This window comes from Pelophylax lessonae (genome assembly GCF_965119305.1).
Source record: "Pelophylax lessonae genome assembly, chromosome: 4".
In the NCBI taxonomy this organism is placed as follows: Eukaryota; Metazoa; Chordata; class Amphibia; order Anura; family Ranidae; genus Pelophylax; species Pelophylax lessonae.
The window spans coordinates 606,105,583-606,127,706 of record NC_138771.1 but is presented as its reverse complement, the minus strand read 5'-3'; the positions used below and the strand labels follow the sequence as shown (position 1 = coordinate 606,127,706).

Genomic DNA, 22,124 nt, shown 5'->3' with positions numbered 1-22,124 from the left:
CCATCTCGGTTGTGGGCAGCTGAAGCCGGCGCGGTCCTCTTCTCTGTCTTCTTCCACGTCTTCGTGTCCCAGAATGCACTGCACCGGCCCCTCTCGTCACTTCCGGCGCGGCGCCGCATTCCTAAACAGCTTCTGGGCATGCCCAGAAGCTGTTTAGCAGGGGAATGCGGCGTCGCCCGGAAATGACGAGTGGGGCCGGTGCGGCGCATTGATTCCTGGGAGCTATGACGTTTAGCTCCCAGGAATCATCGCGAGGCAGGAAGTGACGGGGTGAGCCGCGGCGCTGGAGGAGGAAGCTGTCATAGGTGAGTATTTACGATCGTCAATAAAAAGGTGAGTAAACAAAAAAAAAAAAAATAACTATCCAATTCCTTTTCAGGTGCGGCATACCTAGCGGAGGGGCACAAAAAAAAAAAATCTTTTTTGTGCCCGGAACTCCCCTTTAAGGGTCGGATTACTCTGATGACTAGCAGAGGTAATTGCAGGTATGGAAAATTTCCTACACTGTTCGCTTTACAAAATTTCAGGCCATGTTCGGTTCACTTTAGGTGAAGCTGTTGATGACAAGTCTATGAAAGTTCTTCACAACTATTGCTAAAGGACCTAAAAAGAAAACCTTGACTTTTGACTTTCTATATGTAAACGTGACGTTCTTAGATGCAGTGTTGCACAATTTCTGACAAAGGATTTCAAAATCTTAAAAGCGGACCTGAAAAAAGTGGTGAGCTGGACAATGGGTGACTGCTGAGCCCAAAGATGTGACATTAACCTTCTTGTCTGCCAGTTCGTTCAAATGTCATCTATAACCATTTAGCATTTAATTTGACCTAAAGACGTCAATTAAAGAGGAGACAATAGCAGATTTGATAAAAAGAGAAGTAAAACTTTATTTGTAGTGTATAAAAGTTGACAGTTTAAAGCAACATGACTAAATAAGAACAAATAGCAGCTGGTAGAAGGGATTCCATAACATCTCAACTATGAATAAAACTGACGCTACTAACCTTTTAAAAGTTCAGAAAAACGTTCAGCTAGAAATACTGATTGAAATGAGGAAAAAGATTTGAATATGCAATAAAAAGCAGTACGAGTATGCCCCTCTGTGGAACTTCACATCCCAGAATGCTGCAGCAGCCACGGCATGCTGGGAGTTCTAGTTCCACAAGGGTCGTGTTATTGCACGTGTTCTCTAGCAACAATGTAACTTTTAAAAAGGTGTTTGAGTCATCAATGGGATTGACATACACAATCTAACAACTGAAAGCAATGCATCTATGAAATTTTTAATATCCCGCATTGTACCTTAAAGGAATAGAAGACACAAAACCTAGATAAAACATCTATATAAACTAAGATGGCAAAACTAGGGCTGATAACTTAATAGCAAACATATATAAATACACAAAAGCATTCAAAAACAGCTCTACTGAATAAAAAAAGAATAACGGTGTAAAAAAAAAAAAGATCGTAGTTCTAATGAATTCATACTCAAACTAAGCAGTAAAGTACTTAAAGGGACCCAGTTAAAGACTCATGGGGGTTACCACTGGTCTCAGCAAGTCACTGACCTGCAACAAGTTCTGACAAGCGTATTCCATGCCAATGACTCACTAAGTAGAGAAGATGGGGCAAGGGTGACTTCCTTGGAGTCCACACTTCAAAAGCAGCAGTGGTAGATTATTTTTTCGTTCACTTTTATATTACAACAAGTTACCTTAAGCACCATAAGCAAAAGGTAAAGTTAGAGTAAAGTCAAAAGAGCACACATAAGATGTCCTGGAAAACCTGTATGCTGCCTCCAGATCTGATAAACCACCGCTTGTGCGACACTTGGGCTTCTCTCCACCGGGGTGGGTTCTGTGTGAGGCAGACAATCGCTGCCTTTGTTTCACAAAGAAAGCACTTGTGGTCCTGGTGGAGAATCCCAGGTATCATAGAAGCTGGATGAACCAAGAGGAAGCCTACTCCAGCGAATGGGGATTTCAGGGCACTAATGTGTATTTCTTTACCGAAGCATGAGAGAATGGCTAACCCTTACTTTATGACTTGATCCACTTAAGGCCAGCCATATATGCAGTCTGGAGACACCAGGGGGCGTTTCATCCTTGCTAGTTTTAATATAAGGGCTTATTACCTGTTCAACTTTCTGTAGATTTTTTTATACTCCAACTTTTCTAACTGCTCCACTCTTTCCAACAAAATTCCTGCTGCTGGTGTTAAAGTAGAATTCCAGGCTATACCCAACTAATCCCAAGATGCTCCCTTCCTCCTGACACCTTTGCTAACTAACCTGTGTAAGAAAAATGAATTTTCAGCCTGCTCTGGTCCGGTCATGTGATCCCGTCTCACCCAGCGGCAGCTGCAGAGGAGCGGAGAGATCGCTTGACAATGGCTGATAATGCCTGGGAGCAGTGCCGTCAGCCATAGGCTCCTATAGCCCATCGATTGTTGGCACTCCCTCCTCTGCCATGCAGCCGCTGCTGGCAGACACAGGGGAATCCAGTCGTGATCAGGCCGGAGCAGCCTGAACTTAGGGACATATATACATCTTTCTTATACAGGTTAGTCAGCATGAGGGAGCATTTTTTAAGATTTGTTAGGTATAGCCTGAAACTCCACTTTAAGTCATGTACTGCTCTACTTCTTCAGCTACCACACCCATCATCTTGGAATACAGCTAAGGGTGGCCTCATACAAAGCTAGAGCACAAAACAAAGAATTTAGTGAAAGTCACAGCACAGACAGCAGTACCAAAAAAGTAATTTATGATCCTATATCTATGAGGATGGAAAACCCCTTAAAAAAATGGTTTACAAAAAGCAAAATATATATGCAGCACTGACACTAGGTTCACACTTATGCAGCCGAGTTTTGTGCGGGCACGAGAGCCCATCCATTTAAAACGGGCTGCCGTGCCCCGCGACATGCAGGAAAGAAGTCTCTGCACTATTTTTTTTAAATCGCAGCCCGCACGGGAACTGAGGTTCCCAGTACAGGTGCGATTTCCAGTGTGGGCGGCATGCCATTAGGATTAGTGGCACCCGCCCACGGGTCCAGCATTTCTCTGTGTGGGTGGTTGCGGCTGCCGGCATTTTTGCGGGTCCCGCAGTGGCACCACCGGCACAGATGTGAACCTAGCCTTAGAGTGCAGCTGAGGATTCCTGTGCCCCTGAACCCAGAGAGGGGAATCTGAAATATTTTGCACAATTTGTAGATACAGACAACTCTCTATGAACCTCTGACCACACAGGCCGGATATATCAACATTTGATCTGGAGACATGCCCTCAGCCAATCAGGTTCATATTTTTCAAGGCAGGTTTGAAATATTTGGCTGAAGAGCAGAAACTCCAATTCCTAGTAAGACCATAGTAATATACCGGGTCTATAAAAGGTCAGGCTTGCTCAGGAAAGGTGATGTCAAGTCTAGAGAAGATGCTTTTAGTTTCCCCTCCTCAGAATCAGCTTGGGCATATAGACTTCAAGCTTCACTTGTATAAGAATTTCCAAGTCTCCATCCAAACCGAGAAGGATGCAGATCTCCCGGGTGTTTCTCCCTAGTACAAAACACAGCAGGTTTCCAAGACTTGTCTAATTTAAAAAATGCTTACAGAACCTATAGGTGATGGTGCAAAATTCAGTGAGGCAGTGCAAAGGGCAGCAACCAATAACCACTAAATGTCACATTAAAGGGGCCCTGTCAGAACAGCTGTTAGCTGTCACAGCTAAAGAGATCAACCCACAGTGGTTTGAGCAGGTACTTCTCCATCACCCCAAGTGGGGCTGATCCCTAAGGGATGGGGGTTACAGAGCATGATGTTCATCTCCAGAACCAGCAGCTTCTCACATTTTTGAAAGGAACAGATGGGAGCCCCAGCTGTAACAGGCAACCATGAAACGCTCCCTTTAGAAAATAATTTCTGACATATTTCTACTGGTGTCCACATCCTACGCATGCTCACAGCTTTTAGAATGACAGTAAAAGGAAACACATGTTTAAAAAGATCACACATATGACACTACATCACAAACTATAAATAAAATAAATCTTAAAATATTTTTGTAGGGACATCAATGCCAACTGTTTTATCACCTGTATGCGGGTTGGTGACATCACATTTGAAGTTGACAGCATGAGGGGGAATATCAAAAAAAGTACTGTGGATGACAGGGAAAAAAAAAAAAAAAAAAAATCCAGAAAACAACCAATCATGATTTAAAACACAGAGTGTTTGATATGGGCGCCTGCAGTTCATACACGACCCGTTATCAAAACTTAAAAAAAAGGACAAATTCACATTGAATGTGTAGCTGCTAACAGCTCAGTAGCAGTAATAGAACATAGTGAAAGACATTAAGAAGAAGGTGGACGTGTCTTAACAGAGGCCTTTGGTTTGTGCTCAACTAGTAAAGTGCATCAGTCACGTGAAAAAGCCACTTTCAAGTTCCCAAAACTATCGGTTTGTCCTGCTTGTAGTGAAGCAAAACAGTCACTGGATGGCAGTCTCTCTCTAGAGCTGACGCACCCCAGCAAAGGACAAAACTGACACCTACTAGGTAACTCAGGGTACTTTTTCAATGACAGATATCTGAATAGAAGAAACATACTTATAGAACAAATAATGAATTTATAACTTTTATAACTTTCAAAACGGACGTGTCCATAGTTCTTCATTAAAATATTTCATCTGTATTAAAAAAAAATCTCTTATAAAACCATATTTTACTCTTCGTTTGAAAGACATTAAACAGTATTTATAAAAAGGAAGTGGGCATTTTTTTTTTATTCCTGTTGATTGGCTGAAGGACGATTTCCACGAGGCTGTGACATCACCACCAATCAACAGTACATAAAGATGCTCATCCGTGTATTAAAGGTGGGGGATATGGTAACATTCTCTTACAAAGGAGGTGAAAAAAAAAAATTGTGATTGTCTGTAGAGTGCAGGTGAGGGGACGTGCAAGATCATTATGGGATAGTTTCTGGGTTATATCTACATGGGTTATATCTACATGGCATTAAAAAGGAGGCAGCGATAAATTAAAAGGCAGCTCCCCTTTATTAAAGGGGAAATTCACTTTATAAAAACACATGCCAGGCTCCCTAGACAGTATGGGGACCAAGGATGGCAGAAGAGTTCCCCAGTGTAATTAGGTTACACTGAGCTCCCCACAGGGCCTGGCAACTGATAGCTTATTTGAGGCCTAGCTTCCTATTCTAAAGTCTATTCGGAGATGTCCACCATTCTAAGGCAAGCGGATTCAGGAGAGGCTCTGACGTTTCTCAGCGTTGGCATATCTGGGCAGCAAGGAGGTGCGGGAAAGCTGGCTGCGTCTGGCATTGGTGGCAAGTCGCTGTTGAGCCAGGAAGGATTGGGCACCGCTGGGGACCTGAGTTCTGTCATCTGTGACCTTCTGCTGGAGTGCCATGCCCTGAAAAGAAAGGGAATCTTCATTTAAAGTGTACCTGTAGTGACTGCAAGGTTCATAATCTCAACTTGACTCAACAGTAGACGCCTCTAGTGTGCTAAAAAAGCTCCCAAACCTGCTTGGTTAGGCAAATACCATCTTCAGCCAAGAAGTCATCATACTGGCTCACCCTCTCCAGAGCCTTAAAGGAGTTGTAAAGTCTCAAGGTTTTTCACCTTAATGCATTCCATGCATTAAGGTGAAAAACCTTCTTGGTTGCAGCTTTCCCCCAGGTCCCCCCCTCCTTATTCTTACCTGAACCCGAGCGATCCAGAACGAGCACAAGCTCAGCGGCTCCAGACGCTGTCTCTGGTCCTCAGTGGATAGATTGATAGCAGCAGAAGCTATTGGCTCCCGCTGCTGTAAATCAAATCCAGTGACACAGGAGCTGGGCCAAGTTCCGCTGTCTGAGTCAATGGACACAGCAGCAGGACTCGTGAGCGTGCCCACACGGGTGCCCCCATAGAAAGTGGTACTCCGTGGGGGCACCCAATGAAGAGGAGCCAGGAGCGCCGCCGGTGTACCCCAGAAAAGGAGGATCGGGGTAGCTTTGTGCAAAACTCTTGCACAGAGCAGGTAAGTATAACATGTTTTGTTATTTAAAAAAAAAAAAAAATTAAAAAAAATGAACCTTTACAATCACTTTAATACTGCCCCCCAATTATAGCATGCAACCTCACATGTACAGGTGGCAGGACTATGGTTAAGGTGATGTATGCAAAGCACAGCTCCTCTAGACTGCAAGAGCGCTCTAGTGCAAGAGTAGAACTTGGGACTGGTGCAAGAGGCGGTCTACTACTACTTTTACTAAAGTACTGCTTTACCATCCTGTCAGTCCATCAGTGGCACAACTGTATAAACTACAGAGGTTGCCCACTAAGCCTGAGGAGGCCCGAGCTCCCCACCTGTAGCTCAGAGGCCTCTACACGCTTTAACTGGCAGGCTTTCAGTGTGCACACAATGACAACGCTGTACACCGATTCACAAATGAGACTTTCACTCACCATATTATACCAGGCACTTATTATAAGTTTTTCTTCTTGGTCTCGCTGGGATTTTGTCTTCTCAAAGTCATTCTGCAAGGAGAAGGAAAAAAACAAAACAATCTTAAAATTTGCTTAAAAAAAAAAAAAAAAAAAAAAAAAAAAGGAAGGAAAAAAAACAAAAGATCACTTCTAAAAAATGAAATATGATTGTTACACTCTAAACCAAAAATGGCAGAATAAAACCAAATAATTTCAGTAGGGCAGGGATGGTGATAGCCCCCATCAGCTGTTGTAATGTTCCAAAAAGCAACAGTAGTAATATGATGCAATAAGTCTAAACACTGTTAACACTAATTGAAAGAGTCCATAGATAGTCCGTAAAATCAGCACTTGGCTATTAATGCTTGTTATTGATTAAACGCTCATCCAAGAGGGCAAAAATGGTGAGTTTTAGAGGATGCACCGTCACTCTCCACCACCAGTGTGCCAGGGATAATACGGATGAAATGAAGACTCACCAGAACCATATGCCTACCCACTCTCATGGATAAGGCACCATCAGCATATCATCACAACTCTCTCCCGTCCAATACGCTATCCAACAAAGTCTACTATTGACCATGTATGTGGAGACCAGGAAAAAGAGCCTCCACTAGCGTGATAACGTTTCAACTAAATTTTTTATTTATGCTAAAACAACACACATTGCACTCACTTGGTACTTGTTACAATATAGCCACAGTAATACTTAGAGACAGCAGAAGTATCCACCTTCAGTAATCAGTCAGCTCCACGCTACAACCGACCTCCCTCCGGGGACTCCCACCGCTCTGTACTGCAGTGAAATATGAACGCCATATGATCACACCCCAGTCAAATGTGAACGCCGTGTGATCATCTCCAAGTATTACTCTAAGTAATAAAATTGAGTTGAAACGTTATCACGCTAGTGGAGGCTCTTTTTCCTGGTCTCCACATACATGGTCAAGAGTGGACTTTGCTGGATAGCGTATTGGACGGGAGAGAGTTGTGATGATATGCTGATGGTGCCTTATCCATGAGAGTGGGTAGGCATATGGTTCTGGTGAGTCTTCATTCCATCCGTATTATCCCTGGCACACTGGTGGTGGAGAGTGAAGGTGCATCCTCTAAAACTCACCATTTTTGCCCTCTTGGATGAGCGTTTAATCAATAACAAGCATTAATAGCCAAGTTCTGATTTTACGGACTATCTATGGACTCTTTCAATTAGTGTTAACAACAGTGTTTAGACTTATTGCATATTACTGTTGCTTTTTGGAACATTACAACAGCTGATGGGGGCTACCACCATCCCTGCCCTTCTGAAATTATTTTGTTTTATTCTGCCATTTTTGGTTTAGAGTGTAACAATCATATTTCATTTTTTAGAATTGACCTTGTATAAGTAGCAGCATATTATTATAGTTTTGATTCAATATTCCTAAGGGCACTGGGTCACTTTTCAGTTATTTATTTATAGGTAATTTAGGAGTGTTTTTCATTTTAAAGATCACTTCTAGCAAATGTAATGAAAACCAGAGAGGGCGCCAACATCATGGTAGAGGATTTATTAATTAAAAAAAAAAAAAGGAGTGAATATATAAAAGAGTAAAAAATGGTTAAAAATGCACTCACTACAAGGAGAAATAATTGGATGTCATCAGAGTCAAGCCTTCTGTAAAGCCATGTAATAGTGCAAAGTTCGGTATTAAGAGGCCATTGTAATAGGTTGCTCAAGTGTTGCACCAGGTGCTGACCTGATCCATCAACCCAAGGGATAACTACTTCGCTGTAGGGAGCCTGCAGGAGCAGCCCATTATGATGGCCTCTTAATACCAGCTCTGCACTATTCCATGGCTCCACAAAAGGCTTGACTGATGACATGCAACTATTTCTCCTCATGCAGTGAGTGCATTTTAACCCTTTTAAATAAATTCTCCACATTTAAACAGATTGCTCACTTTGGTGAACTCTGGAAGGGTATGAGGGTCCGGAGTGAAATAAAATAACCCCACCTTAAAGTTGAACTCAAGCATTTCAAACCTTCCTCCAGTGCCCCCCCAACCCTATCGGTCCTTTTGATTTAAAAAAAAAAATCCTTTACTTACTTTTTTCATACAGTCCTTTAGCTTTTCCGGTGAAGACAAGCCAGATTTTTGCATAGAGAGTCTCGCCTTTGTGAGAACCCCCCTCAGGGGCATGTAAAATGACAGGTGGGGCTCACAGGAAATGGGTAGAATGAAGCAAGTGTCGTTCTGCCTGGAATGAACAGCTGCTACTGCTGATTGAGGAGGCAAGTCAGGAATGGTGCTTGAGCATGGAATGGGTAAACGCATCTCCAGTATGTAAAAACAAACTGCCAGTTGTGTTAAAAAATAAAAAAAAGTTGTCCCTAGCATCATTCCTCGCAGAAAAGCCACTTTGCTGCTGATCCTTTTTCAAGTTAAACAATGGCCAGCAATGTTCATTCCACTTCTTGTGAGCCCAGGCCATCATGGACATACCCCTCTTAAGCCTGGTACACAGTTTTTTTTTTTTTCCCCCCCCATTTAACCCAGCGGGTTGAACGAAAAAAAAAAAAATAATAAAAAAAAAAAAAAAAAGGGTCACCTCTGGTCGGAGCCGATGTACCAAAGATCCGATGTTGGTACAAGTGATCTCCCCCCCCCCCCCCAGCTGTTGTGTTGTGACAGGGGGGACGGCACCCTCGCCAGAACACTGATCAGTGCTCTTCGCGCGATTGGCTGAGAGTGCTGATCGGGAGCCAGTCGGCAGCTGGTTTTCTAGCACGCATGTCCGACAGAAGCTGGCTGGACGGGCATTCAGCCTGAGTGTACAGAGCTTCAGGATCAACCTGATCCTGCAGTACAATACAGCAGCAGCACTGGCATCATTGTGTAATTGCTTCGTTTATCACTGAAGACCACCAATTGTCACCCAAGGTAGAAGACAAAGACAACCTTAGGAGGTCACATGGCCAGCTAATGGTGGTAAGGGAAATGTGTTTTAAGAAATATGAGGGAAAAAAAAAAAAAAAAAAAAAAACTGCTTTACTATTTTCTGTTCATATACAAACCCCCAACCTCCCCCCCCAAAAAAAAAAGACTCCCCTCTTGCTCACCTCTAAATGCCGGATGCGCATCTGCTTCTCTTGCAGCTGGTTCTTTAAGGCCTGGATTTCAGGAGGGATGTAAGTCTGCTGTCTGGGCTCCAAAGTCTTAATAACCTGCACATACAATAAATATCAGTAATGGTACGGCAGTCTGTAATATATGTACCATTACAGGGTAACTGGACCATCCAATACATTACTCCACAATAAGGCAAGCGTAAGTACAGGACTAATAGCCTAAGAGCAAAAATTAAAAAGAAATGGAAGAAACTAAAATAGAATACACTTAAACTAATATACGTTCACTGTAGATGTCCCGCTAAATTCAATAAGATCTGGGACAGATAGGTGCAGGCCTCTGAGACATGTTCTTGAACCCAAGACCACTCCCCAGCCTACTGAGCCACAATATCGGTTATCCTATATTTGCTCCTAGCCATTTTACTGTAATGTTGTGTTACCTCTATGTTCCATGCCCATGATGCACATGCCGTTTACATTCTCATCTCTTTGTAGCCCATATGACATGTTGTATTCTCACAATTACTTGCTGACTTGTTTGTTCCAATGTTACTGTTTATTTTATTTCAATAAAGAACCGGTTTGATTAAAAAAAAAAAAATAGAATACACTTAACTATCTGTGCGAAAACTAAGCCATGCTGAAATGCAACCTTAAGCCATATCGTTCTGCCAGGTCAATATTCTAGCCTAATTCAGTGATGTGAAGATGTTTTTGCTTTAGTGCTGAACTCCATAAGAAGCAAATATTGTCTAAATAAATTAGTCATGTGTATTCTTCCTTGAATCTTGGTGTGCTTTGTGTATCTCTTCCAGATCTGTGCAGTAATCCAGTGTGAGACTTTCCCTGTACTAAAGACCGCTCACTGCTGCCCTCTCTCCTTGTGCAGGGTGACTGGTCCTGTCTCCGCCCCCTCCTGTAGTTTTTTGCACGACGGCTGTAGCCAGTGGGACTTGCTGGGTCCCTCCCACAGCTCACCAGGGGAGCGCTGGGGGTGAGAGGTGGGTGCACAGAAGCATGTTACACTCTGAATATGGGTGTAACATGCTCTTAAAGGTGATCTTATACTTTAACAAAACAGTATTTGAGGTGGTCTGACAAGAAACAGATTTACTCACCGTACGGGCTTTTTCCACATATCTCTTGTACCTCTCCTCCATGGCACGCATATCTTCTTCCTTCTGCCGCAGGATCTGCTGCAACTCGTCCACTTTCTTGGACACTGAAGAAACACAGCAGGGATTACAATTCACACTAATTAAACCTTTAAAAACAACTACTGAGTGATAAACCAAATTAAAGAGGAGCCTCAGGCAGACAGCCAAATACCCCATTGGCTTGGAGTTTGCATACGTTTCCGCCAGGTACTCTAGTTTTCTTCCACAATCCAAAGACATGCTGGTAGGTTAATTGGTTCCCGTCTAAATTGGCTGTAGTATGCGTATGTGTGATAAGGACCGTAGATTGCAAGTTGTTTGAGGGAAGGGATTGAAGTGAATGTACGGTATGTGTATAAAATTAAATGAGTGCGCAGGATCAGTAATGTGAATAGCTGCAACCTTCGAACCAAATGGTGATAAAATTGTGTAGAAAAGAAATCAGGTGCGCTAAAATTCACTGGTGTCACAAATCAGGAAAAGGTGTGACACTATAATGAGTGTCCCCCATATACCTGTGATGTGTTTCCAAAATTGATGTGCACTTGAACGGGTGTACAGTAAATACTATGCGCCCTGGTGCATATACTTGGGTGTGTTATGGTGAATAGGTGATGATAAATGGATGATGTGATACCAACATAAACCAACAAAGTGCACAAGTAATTCAAAGAAAAAGTGTCCAATATTTCAATGGTTGCCACCTCAGTGTATAGTCCATATACATATAAAAGTGCATAAAGTCCCAATCGTCCCCTCACAGGCTAAAGTAAAATCCGCTCTGTGGGTTCCTCTAGATCCGTGGGGTGCAGATGGGTTCCACCACCTTTGTAGGGATTAGCCCCTTACCATAGAGAAAAGAGGTTAAGGACGGATAATCAGCCCAGTAGTGTCTTGGGAATTCAGGGAGGTCACCGTAAAATAATCAGATAGTAAGTGTGGCCTCTTACCGGATCGCTCAAACCAAAAGGCGACTGTCTCACTGATCTTTCGGTGTCTCAACCCAATCCCGGTCCACTCTTGTTCTGGGTGTTACTCTCCGCACAGGTGAGGGCTTCCACGTGTATCTCACAGAAACAGAATCAGACCATAGCGCAGTACCTTTGACAATTTATTAAAACAAAAGTATCCAGTGCACTTACAGTTAGATGTTAACTAATGGACACAGGAAACCGATACCGATATTGGAGAGGCCGTGGCCGCCTGCAGTGCGGTCCTCGGCAACTTGCAATGACGATGAGGCGCTCCTCTGTGACGCGTTTCCACTAAACAGTCGTCTACGTCTATTTCCGTAGACGACTGTTTAGTGGAAACGCGTCACAGAGGAGCGCCGCATCGTCATTGCAAGTTGCCGAGGACCGCACTGCAGGCGGCCACGGCCTCTCCAATATCGGTATCGGTTTCCTGTGTCCATTAGTTAACATCTAACTGTAAGTGCACTGGATACTTTTGTTTTAATAAATTGTCAAAGGTACTGCGCTATGGTCTGATTCTGTTTCTGTGAGATACACGTGGAAGCCCTCACCTGGTCGGAGAGTAACACCCAGAACAAGAGTGGACCGGGATTGGGTTGAGACACCGAAAGATCAGTGAGACAGTCGCCTTTTGGTTTGAGCGATCTGGTAAGAGGCCACACTTACTATCTGATTATTTTACGGTGACCTCCCTGAATTCCCAAGACACTACTGGGCTGATTATCCGTCCTTAACCTCTTTTCTCTATGGTAAGGGGCTATTCCCTACAAAGGTGGTGGAACCCATCTGCACCCCACGGATCTAGAGGAACCCACAGAGTGGATTTTACTTTAGCCTGTGAGGGGACGATTGGGACTTTATGCACTTTTATATGTATATGGACTATACACTGAGGTGGCAACCATTGAAATATTGGACACTTTTTCTTTGAATTACTTGTGCACTTTGTTGGTTTATGTTGGTATCACATTATCCATTTATCATCACCTATTCACCATAACACACCCAAGTATATGCACCAGGGCGCATAGTATTTACTGTACACCCGTTCAAGTGCACATCAATTTTGGAAACACATCACAGGTATATGGGGGACACTCATTATAGTGTCACACCTTTTCCTGATTTGTGACACCAGTGAATTTTAGCGCACCTGATTTCTTTTCTACACAATGTACGGTATGTAAAGTGCTGCATAAATGATCAGTGCTATATAATCTTGACCAGCCGTTCTTGTGATTAACACACCTCTGCTAGTCACAATGACAAGTCTGCCAATTTCTGGTTTACAAAAAATCTTTCCTGGGTCACTTCTCTGCTCATAGGATAAAGGTGAGAATGCCGAATTATTTACAGAATGATTAGGCAAGAGATTGATAAGGGATAAGAAGACCCATAGCTATCAGAAAGCTGAACTACTGAACAAGAAAATGCATGTCACCTGTCTGGCTGTGCTTTGTTTAAGAGGTGTGTGAATCACAAGACTGGCTGACCAGAATGAAAACGCGACGCCTACTTACTGTTCAGGTCAGCTTTGGGTTCCAGGGTCTCTATGTACTCTCTTTTCTTCTGAAGCTCAGAGTGAGCGTCATGCAGCATGTCCCTGAGAAATAATAAAAAAAATAGTTTGCTCACTAAGAATGGCTTTAAATTCTTGCACCCCTTTCCTTTGCCAGCATGTACATAAGCTGGATATATATATATATATATATATATATGTATGAACTATTCAGCTACAATCTGAGGTGTATAATCGTTGGACAAACCTCCAATCTGTTGCCAGTTAAACAAATATTCCCCTTAAAAAGCTACACCATCTTGCCTCACGCACATTACAGAGAAGGCGAAGCCAGGCTGACAAGCAGAAGCCACAAGTAAGGCACCTCCAATGTTGAGTCTGCTTATGCTGCACGTTTTACAGAAAGGAAGAAGAGCATGTAATGCCATTGGGGATTACATGGGCTTTCTGATCAGGTGACCACTGTGACTGGAGGTGACAGCACGGTCAAAGTGTTGGGGGCACATGACTGAGTACGCACTCCGCACAACACAATGACCCTGTCAAAATGCAGATATATGTGGCCTCACAGAACAAGGCCTGCCACATATAACACTCCATATCTGAATGTGACGTGTTCAGGAGACCTAGGGTTTTCAGTATATTAGCTAGTACAGGGGAAGCAAGGACTGCATGAACTGGTCCAGCAGCTTCAAGCAGCGGGCTCAAAACACATTTTCAATACAACCCCAGGACATTAAACCTTTGTCCAGGCTCCCTATCAAGCCCTGATGAAGGGCACCTCAACAGAAACCCTTAAACGTATTAGCAGTTTTTTTTTTTTTTTTTTACCAAAAAAGAAAAACCTTTTACTATGACGAAGAATCACATCTGGGCTGTCATTTCCAGTCTGGCACTCTTATCTTATGCAGGATGGTTATCCTGAAAGTTCTGCCAAAGCTTCTCATTTATTAGAGAGTCACCTCAGTATAAAATGTACCTAGCTAGACTGGAACAATTCTATATATGGCTTGGAGACCAGTGCGCCACCACTCCACTCTCCTAATGAAGTATGGAATTGACCCTTACATCAGCAGTACCGACAAGACAGGTTACACTTACAGATGTTCCTCCAGCTTCCTTTTCAGCTGTGAAGACTGGAAAAGAAAAAGCACATGTCAGAGTCACATATGCGAGCTACAAAATTAGAATCACACAAACAGTACTTACATCTTCAGCACGACTGCCCTGTTCCCGCAGCTGTCTCTGGAGATCCTCCACCTGAGCCCGCAGCTCCTGAATCTGCTGTTGATTCAGTCTGAAAGAAGATCAAAGCCAAAGTCAGAATAAACCTGCAGTGGGAGATAAACAGGGCTAACATGGCTTGCATCCCAAAAATTCCAGGTTCCTGCCTGTCTTTGGCTTCAATCATTACTGAGTCATTGACACAAAATATGCAATCAGAATAGAAAGTCAGAAATCCTCGTATTTGAGCTCTCCATGGCAGTGAAGCAGGACAATTGGATAGCTAATTGTTTTTGGAAGGAGGGATCAGCTATAGCATGTTGATATATTTCCTTATAATTTTTAAAAAAATTTTCAATAAAGTGGACTTAATATCAGAAACACTACATACCGAAAAGAAGCCATGTGCAGAAAACTGATGACATTATCTCAGCCTAGGTAGTCACCAATTGGATCTGCACAGCAGCTTTCTGATGACAAAAGGCACAGCTTTTAGAAAAGGTATGCTACCACTGTATTTTGTGACACATCAGAATTTATTCATGCAGACTTGCAAAGTCTGGACTAATAGCTCCACTTTAAATACCTGTATCATGATGCTTAAATGTAGCATTCTCCTGGTTAGGTTGTTAGGCAAATTTAGTGTTTTGAGCTTTTACTGTAATTACAGAAGCAGTAATTGTTTGGTGTAGTCTGTTCAGGCTTTTACAGTCTGGGAGTTTGATTCCTTCCCCCTGCCTTCAACAGAAGCTTCTGGATCTTAGGGCGGGACAATTCAAATCCCCTCCCTGAAAATTTAATAGGGCCTAGCCAATCCCTGGGAGGTGTGCCCAGATGGTTGCTGGGCTACTGTTAAACAGGCTGGAACTCTGGGAGAATTGTCTTCTCTCTCCCTGTGGGGATGGATCCATGTGCTCAAAGGAAGGGGTATTGCTTGCCTTTGAACCCCCTACTTGGACTAGAAACTGGGCTGCTCTGCTGGAGGTCACATCTCTGGACTAACCATTACCAGGCTCTGTGAGTAGAGCCAACCCCTGTGGTGCAGTATCTGGTGGTCCCTCAGCTGTAAGAAGCTAGACCAGTGATAGCAAACCTTAGCATCCCAGATGTTTTGGAACTACATTTACCATGATGCTCAACTACACTGCAAAGTGCATTAGCATAATGGGAAATGTAGTTCCAAAACATCTGGGGTGCGAAGGTTCGCCATCACTGAGCTAGACCATTTCAGTCTATTTCTGCTAAACTTGTCCAGAAATGTTTCCCGGTTCTCAGCTGGGAGCAGAAACAGTATTGCTGCTGCTTCGAGAATGAGAAAAGTCCTCTGCCACTTAGGTATCAAGCGTTTGAGTATTTCATACCCCACTGCCCTTCTAAATTGCCAGTTACTTAGCAACAGACTTAAAAAAGACACCCCTAGACTGTTTATTGAGCCTGAGTGGATGAGACACTGCTGTGTGCCTGCCTGCACTGATTAGAGAATGAACATGTGCACATCTACCAGCATCTCCTACGGGAGTAAGCTCTAAAAATATTCATAAAATTTATCACACTAGTTTCTTTCCCTTACCGGTTCTCACTTTCCTGACGATTACGGGCCCGGTTTGATTCCTCCAGGAAATTCTGCATCTCAGTGAGACGCTCCTGGTATGAGGCCTCTTGAACACACAGCATCTTATTCTCCTGCTGCAGCCGAATCATTGTCTCCCTGGAAGATATACAAGTTTTAGTAGAATACATGACATACAGGGCTGTATATACCATATGGCATTCAAGGTCCAATGACTGAGGCTGCAGAATTAAAGCTGACCTGCCTCCACTAAACTTTACCCCCCCAGCTAATTTTCCAATACCTAAAAAAAAATAATAAAAAAAAGTCCCAAATGCATACCTGAATCCGTGATCATATGTGACATATTGGGTCCCACGTGTTATCTCTTCTAGGCTGCAGAGTGGGTGGGTGCTTACCCAGGTTGCCACACTGCTGCCTTGACATATGAGCACTTTCCATTGGTTGTCCTTCGGAAAGGTCCTCACAGGTTCCGAAGACCCCAGCAGGTGGCGCGATGGCAATAAGCACTCTTGGGAATGGCACTGTCAAGGGTCACGTGAGCGTATTCGTGTGACAAAGGGCTTTAGAATTTTTGATGCACAGAGCATCAAAATGATTAAACTAATTACGCTTTCCAATTTAGATTTCCATCTTGTGTCTACTTTTAGACATTTGTGTCTATAAATTCAGCTGTACCGGAGTGCAAACAATGTTAATCAGAGTAAAAAGTATTTTCTAGTTGAACATGAATCCATGTGTCCTTTCTGTTGCATGGAGTTCTTTAAAGTTGAAAAGCAGCTCTGCATACACAGCAGACTTAATGCTACCTACAGCAGCGTGATCTAGTAATACTTTTTTACTGAAGTATTGACATAACACAAGGGGGGGAGCCTTACAAAAGGGTGACAATGTTCAGGCATAAGGCAGCATGAAGTCCTAATATAGCCCTGAGTACAGGTACAGCTAGAGATCAAAGGGGAGGATTTACTAAAGGCAAATAGACTGTATTTTGTAAGTGCAGTTGCTCCAGAGCTAGCTTCGTAATTTACCGTATTTTTCGGACTAGAAGGCACACTGAAAATCCTAAAATTTGATCAAAAACCTGGCAGTGCGCCTTATAATCCCGGTGCGCCTTATATATGAAAATAGTTTGAAAACTTACCGTTTACTGGATGGTTTGACCAAAGGGGTGCAACCACTGGACATATGTGTCAATCGTTCCTTCAAGGCGAAACTGCGAATCACGTGGGAAAACTGGATGAAGGAAGGAGAGCACTCCTTCACAAAGACCGGGAGGCAACGCCGGGCCAGTTATGCCACTGTGTGCCAGTGGATAGTGGATGCCTGGCATAAAGTATCCACAAGAACTGTCATCCGAGTGTTCGCGATGAGCACCCTGCCAGTAAACCTCGCGCGGATCAACGTTCCAAAAAAAGTGCGCCTTATATATGAAAATAGTTTGAAAATTTACTGTTCACCGATACTGCACCTTATAATCCGGTGCGCCTTATAGTCGCGAAAATACGGTAGGTGAAATTTCACTTCACAAAGAATACCCAAATCGCAAGCAAGAAAAATTATATAAAAAAAACAAAAAAAAAAAAACAAAATTTTTGCTTGCACATAATTGGATAACGGAAGTCAGTAGAGCTTTACCATATTTGCTAAGCTTAGGAGCAAATGCCCTTGCAGTGTACAACTGCACTTGCAAAGTGCACAGTCTATTTGCCTTTATGAAATCAATCCCTCGGGGTTACAAATAAAAAAACATGGCTGCTTCTACTCTTCCCCCGCCAAAGAACATCAGACAGACATCGCTAGACAGACTTACTTCACTTCTGCAGGCAGGATCTCTGCTGCCAAATTCTCCACAGGAGGAGATGGACCAGAAAGAAGAACATCTGCAATGGAGGAAAGAAGAAATATTAAACACTGATAGGTCACAGCTGAAAATGAACAACCCATACAGCATATATACTTATCTGAGATTTGGTTAAGGTAGGTAAAGTGGTGTTCACATAGAAGGACCTTTAATAATTGGACAAACACCACGTACTTTCAGGTACATTATGTCTGAATTTGAGATCAGTTTCAGATGTGCTTTTTAGATTTAGAAAAAAACTTTAACAGGTGTGTTTGACCTGAAGTTGATTATACAGGGCGCAGCAAAGGTTCACTTTAATGCTGCACTCCACAGACAAATTCACTTCCTTTATATTATATACCTTTCTTTTACTCCCCCACTGATATGTTCAGCCAAGGGGCACAACAGAAAGATGCTGTGGCACAGGTTTTCTTTAAGCCTTGAATTAGAAGAACAGGCCTTAACAAAATTATGAAACTTAGAAGTTCCAATTTAAATGGCTGCATCCTCACTCTAAGTCAGCGACCCAATAAATGGTGAACAATGCTGAGAATCAACATGACAGCCATCATTTTCAGACTGAGGTCAGCAATGGTGCTCTCGATATTTACCTCATAAATTCCTTTTAACGCTAAGGAATGAAGAAAATCTGCTAAAATAAAAGTTGTCACAGTCCCCTCCTGGCCACTCACCTCCCTGTACAAGGCACGTCTGCTGGAGGTGGGAACAGCGCAGCTCTTCATTGGTTTCCCGGAGAGAATCCCGCTCCGTGAGCAACCGCTAGATAAATACAGGTTAGTGCAAGATATAAAAAGGACTCGAAATACTATAAACCTAGCAAATACCAAGCTAAGGATAGGTCCAATAGCCCTGCTACAACATACATATTAGATAACAAAAAAAAAAAAAAAACCTTTAATTAGTGCCTAAATGTAAAAGTGGCAATACTGCCTATTTGTGGTGTATAAACTACTAAAAAAGTAGCTAGGTTCTATGGTTCTTTCCCACAAGCCACAACGTTACTACTGGATCTGGTATTTATGCTGTGGATGGTGGGAGATAGGACAGCACCCAGCGTGGAATACGTTTTTCAACACACTTGGTAGCGTCAGCGCCGGTTCACACTGGCGCGACGCTACTTTCAGGGGCGACCTCCGAGATCGCGGTGCGAGCAGCGCGCCGCGACCTCGGAGCGGCCGCCACAGACTTCATAACATTGAAGTCTATGGCGGTCGCCTCCTGGTCGCCCCAAAGAAGCTCCGGACCCTTTTTCTATTAGAACGGGTCCGTAGCTTCCCTATGGGAGGCGACCTGCGGCGACCAGGTCGCTTCACAGGTCGCCCTAGTGTGAACCGGGGCTCAGTCAGCAGCTGCGCTCGTATCGTAAGACAACAAAGAAATGATTTGCCTCTTCCCAGAAAGTATTTATTATGTTCCTTTACAGGAAGGAGACTGTTGGTTGCATTTTGTGATTTTAGCAACAGGGTTATTGTTTCAAAATCTAAATGTCTGATGCTCAAATTATTGAGCATTAGTAAGCAGCTATCATTGTACAGTGGTACCCAAGCTCACCTCTTTCTCCTTCTGTAGAGCTTCATACTTTTCCTTAAGAGTCTGGAACTCAAACTGCCATTTCTCAGCACGTAGAGATTCTGAGGAGTGCTTCTTATGCAGTTCCTGGATCTGCAGTGTTTGAAAATGAAAGCATTACAGCAGGGTGGGGTAAACAAGTCAACAGATGAAAGCAGTAAGATGTACAAGTGAACCTGTTAGCCATTTTACACTTTCTACTTTAAGGAGGAACTTTACCCATAACAAATTGACAAAAAATAATGTTCTTTAGTGAAGGAACAAACATTCCACATGAATAATTATGTTCCCAAAATGAGTGTGTGCTATAAATTGCCTCCAGCATCGCTCGGGTTTCTTCTTGCTGGAGGCTGCTATTTTTCTGAAGCCCAGAGCCCTGAACAGCAGTAAATCATCAAGATGAATTAAACCCATTGATTTAACAGTTTACAAATCAGATACATTACTGAAATGCCAGGATTGCTAATTGTCATGCTTGCTTGTGTCCTCAACCAACATGTCAAGGCTGGAGAGCAACTGAGCATGTGCGACAGTGTATTACTGGATTTTAAACAGTATAGGCACTTATTAGTAATGTTTACATAGCTATACCTACAAAAAGGGCCAGCCTGAAGCGATCTAGCAGGACTTCATTTTCTGACTAAAGTTCAACTTTAAAATGTTCCTAAAGCAAGACCCACTATTTGCCGATTACAGTCTGTATTATACAGAAATCCCTCCGCTGTGTGCCTCTCTGGTTCAGTCCAGCACTTAGGGGTCTGCTCAATGCACATACATGCCTGCCCCTCTCATGCTTTGTTATTGACTTTCCTAAATATTTTGTGTATTTATTCTCACTAAAAGGACATCAGGGCTCAGCTGCATCTTTCTTCCTCTTTTCAATAATGCTGGTATTCATCCACTTACCTGTCTGGTGAGTCCCTCCACCTGACCGCGAGATGTGTGCGCCTTGTGAAGCTCGTCCTCCAGCTGACAGGTGCGCTGCATGTAAACTGTGTTCCTCTCCTCCAGGAGCTTCACCTGGCGGCGCAGGTCACCCAGATCCTCCAGTTTCTTCTTGTACGACTCAACCAAAGACTCCAACTTCCCCACCCGATCGGAGGAATGCCTGAGATGTAACAGAAGATAGGAGAAACATTTTAAATACTTATGCTGCATTTTACCATAAAGTTGAGCTGCTCAAGCAATTGAACACAAGTGTGTGATTTCTAATTTCAATAGGTTTTATTAAGTTTTCAAACATGACAAGAACAACAGTGATAAATACTGTCATGGATTCAGAGTGTACACACTAAGAGGCGCTAGCCTGCACCTGGATAATCCACTTCTAAAACAACAGTCATGCCGAGTAGAACATATAGGCTGTATAAAGAACATATATTCAACTCTAAAAGGAGTTAGCAGTAATACAACAACAGGAAATGGAAACCGGGAAGAAGGGATTCTAAGCATTCAGAAGTTATTAGGACAGGTCCACTTCCTAAGGGAAGTCAAATTCCCGCACCATCATATGATTTATGCCAATCTATCCACAGGGCCCATCTCTCATTAGCTTTGTCCAAGATATTGTTAGCCGATGCAAACATTCTCTCATATGTGAAATGTTCCTGGGTCAGGTGGATAACCTCATCCAGGGAAGGGAGTAAAGGAGTCCGCCACCGCCTCAGTAGAAGCAGCCGAGCAGCAAGGAGAAGGTTTGTAACAACATTCCGTAAAGAGTAAGGGATGTTATCAATTTCCAGGTTAAGTACGGCAAGGCTCTGATTTAGTTGCAGGGGAATAGCTAGAAGGTTTGTCAGAAGACAGAAGATGGTCGGCCAGAATTTAGCAAGATGTTTACAAGACTAAAGAAGGTGAAATAGGGTGCCTATTTGGCCGCATCCCCTCCAACAAGTATTAGGGAGATGGGGGTAGAATCGGGATAGTTTAACCACCTCAATACTGGGCACTTAAACCCCCTTCCTTCCCAGACCAATTTTCAGCTTTTAGCGCTGTTGCAATTTGAATGACAATTGCGCAGTCATGCAACACTGTACCTAAACCAAAATTTGTGTCATTTTTTCCCCACAAATAGAGCTTTCTTTTGGTGGTATTTGATCACCGTCAGGTTTTTTCTTTTTTGGTGCACAAATAAAAAAAAAAACATTTTTTTTGTTTAGGTTATAAAATTTTGTAAATAGATACGTTTTTTCCTGCACTGATGAGCACTGATGATGCCGCACTGACAGGCACTGATGAGGAGACACTGATGGGGTGGCACTGATAGGTAGCACTTATGGGCACTGATATGTGGCACTGATAGATAGCACTGATATGCAGCATTGGTGGGCACTGATAGGCAGCATTGATGGGCACCGATTGGCGGCACTGATAGGTGGCACTGTTGGGCGGCAATGATCGGCACTGATAGGCAGCACTGGTGGGCAATAATGGGCACTGGTGGGCGGCACTGATAGATGGCATTGGTGGGCAACACTGATAGGGAGGGCACTGGGGGGCTCTCTGAGCCCTGCTTGCCATCCCTGGTGGTCATGGGTGGGCATCCCTGGTGGCTTAGTGGCACCCCCCCCCCCCCAGGGCTGCACTGGTAATCAATGTTCTGATTACCAGCACAGACCCCCCCTGTGATCAGTGAG

At 43.3% G+C, this 22,124-nt stretch overlaps 1 protein-coding gene across 1 annotated transcript in view; it reads right to left on the bottom strand.

Annotated features, from left to right (window-relative positions):
• Positions 1-4,201: 4,201 nt before the first annotated feature.
• The window catches only part of HOOK2 (hook microtubule tethering protein 2), a 78,661-nt gene continuing 60,738 nt past the window's right edge, over positions 4,202-22,124 (bottom strand). The window contains exons 11-22 of the mRNA XM_082254301.1: positions 20,395-20,596; positions 19,471-19,581; positions 18,591-18,678; positions 17,866-17,935; positions 16,053-16,190; positions 14,468-14,555; positions 14,360-14,394; positions 13,260-13,342; positions 10,727-10,830; positions 9,597-9,701; positions 6,473-6,544; positions 4,202-5,432 (exon numbers count right to left, since the gene is read on the bottom strand). Of these exons, the coding sequence (XP_082110427.1) occupies positions 5,262-5,432; positions 6,473-6,544; positions 9,597-9,701; positions 10,727-10,830; positions 13,260-13,342; positions 14,360-14,394; positions 14,468-14,555; positions 16,053-16,190; positions 17,866-17,935; positions 18,591-18,678; positions 19,471-19,581; positions 20,395-20,596 (1,267 nt within the window). The 3' untranslated portion in view covers positions 4,202-5,261. The remainder of the gene's footprint in view (positions 5,433-6,472; positions 6,545-9,596; positions 9,702-10,726; positions 10,831-13,259; positions 13,343-14,359; positions 14,395-14,467; positions 14,556-16,052; positions 16,191-17,865; positions 17,936-18,590; positions 18,679-19,470; positions 19,582-20,394; positions 20,597-22,124) is intronic.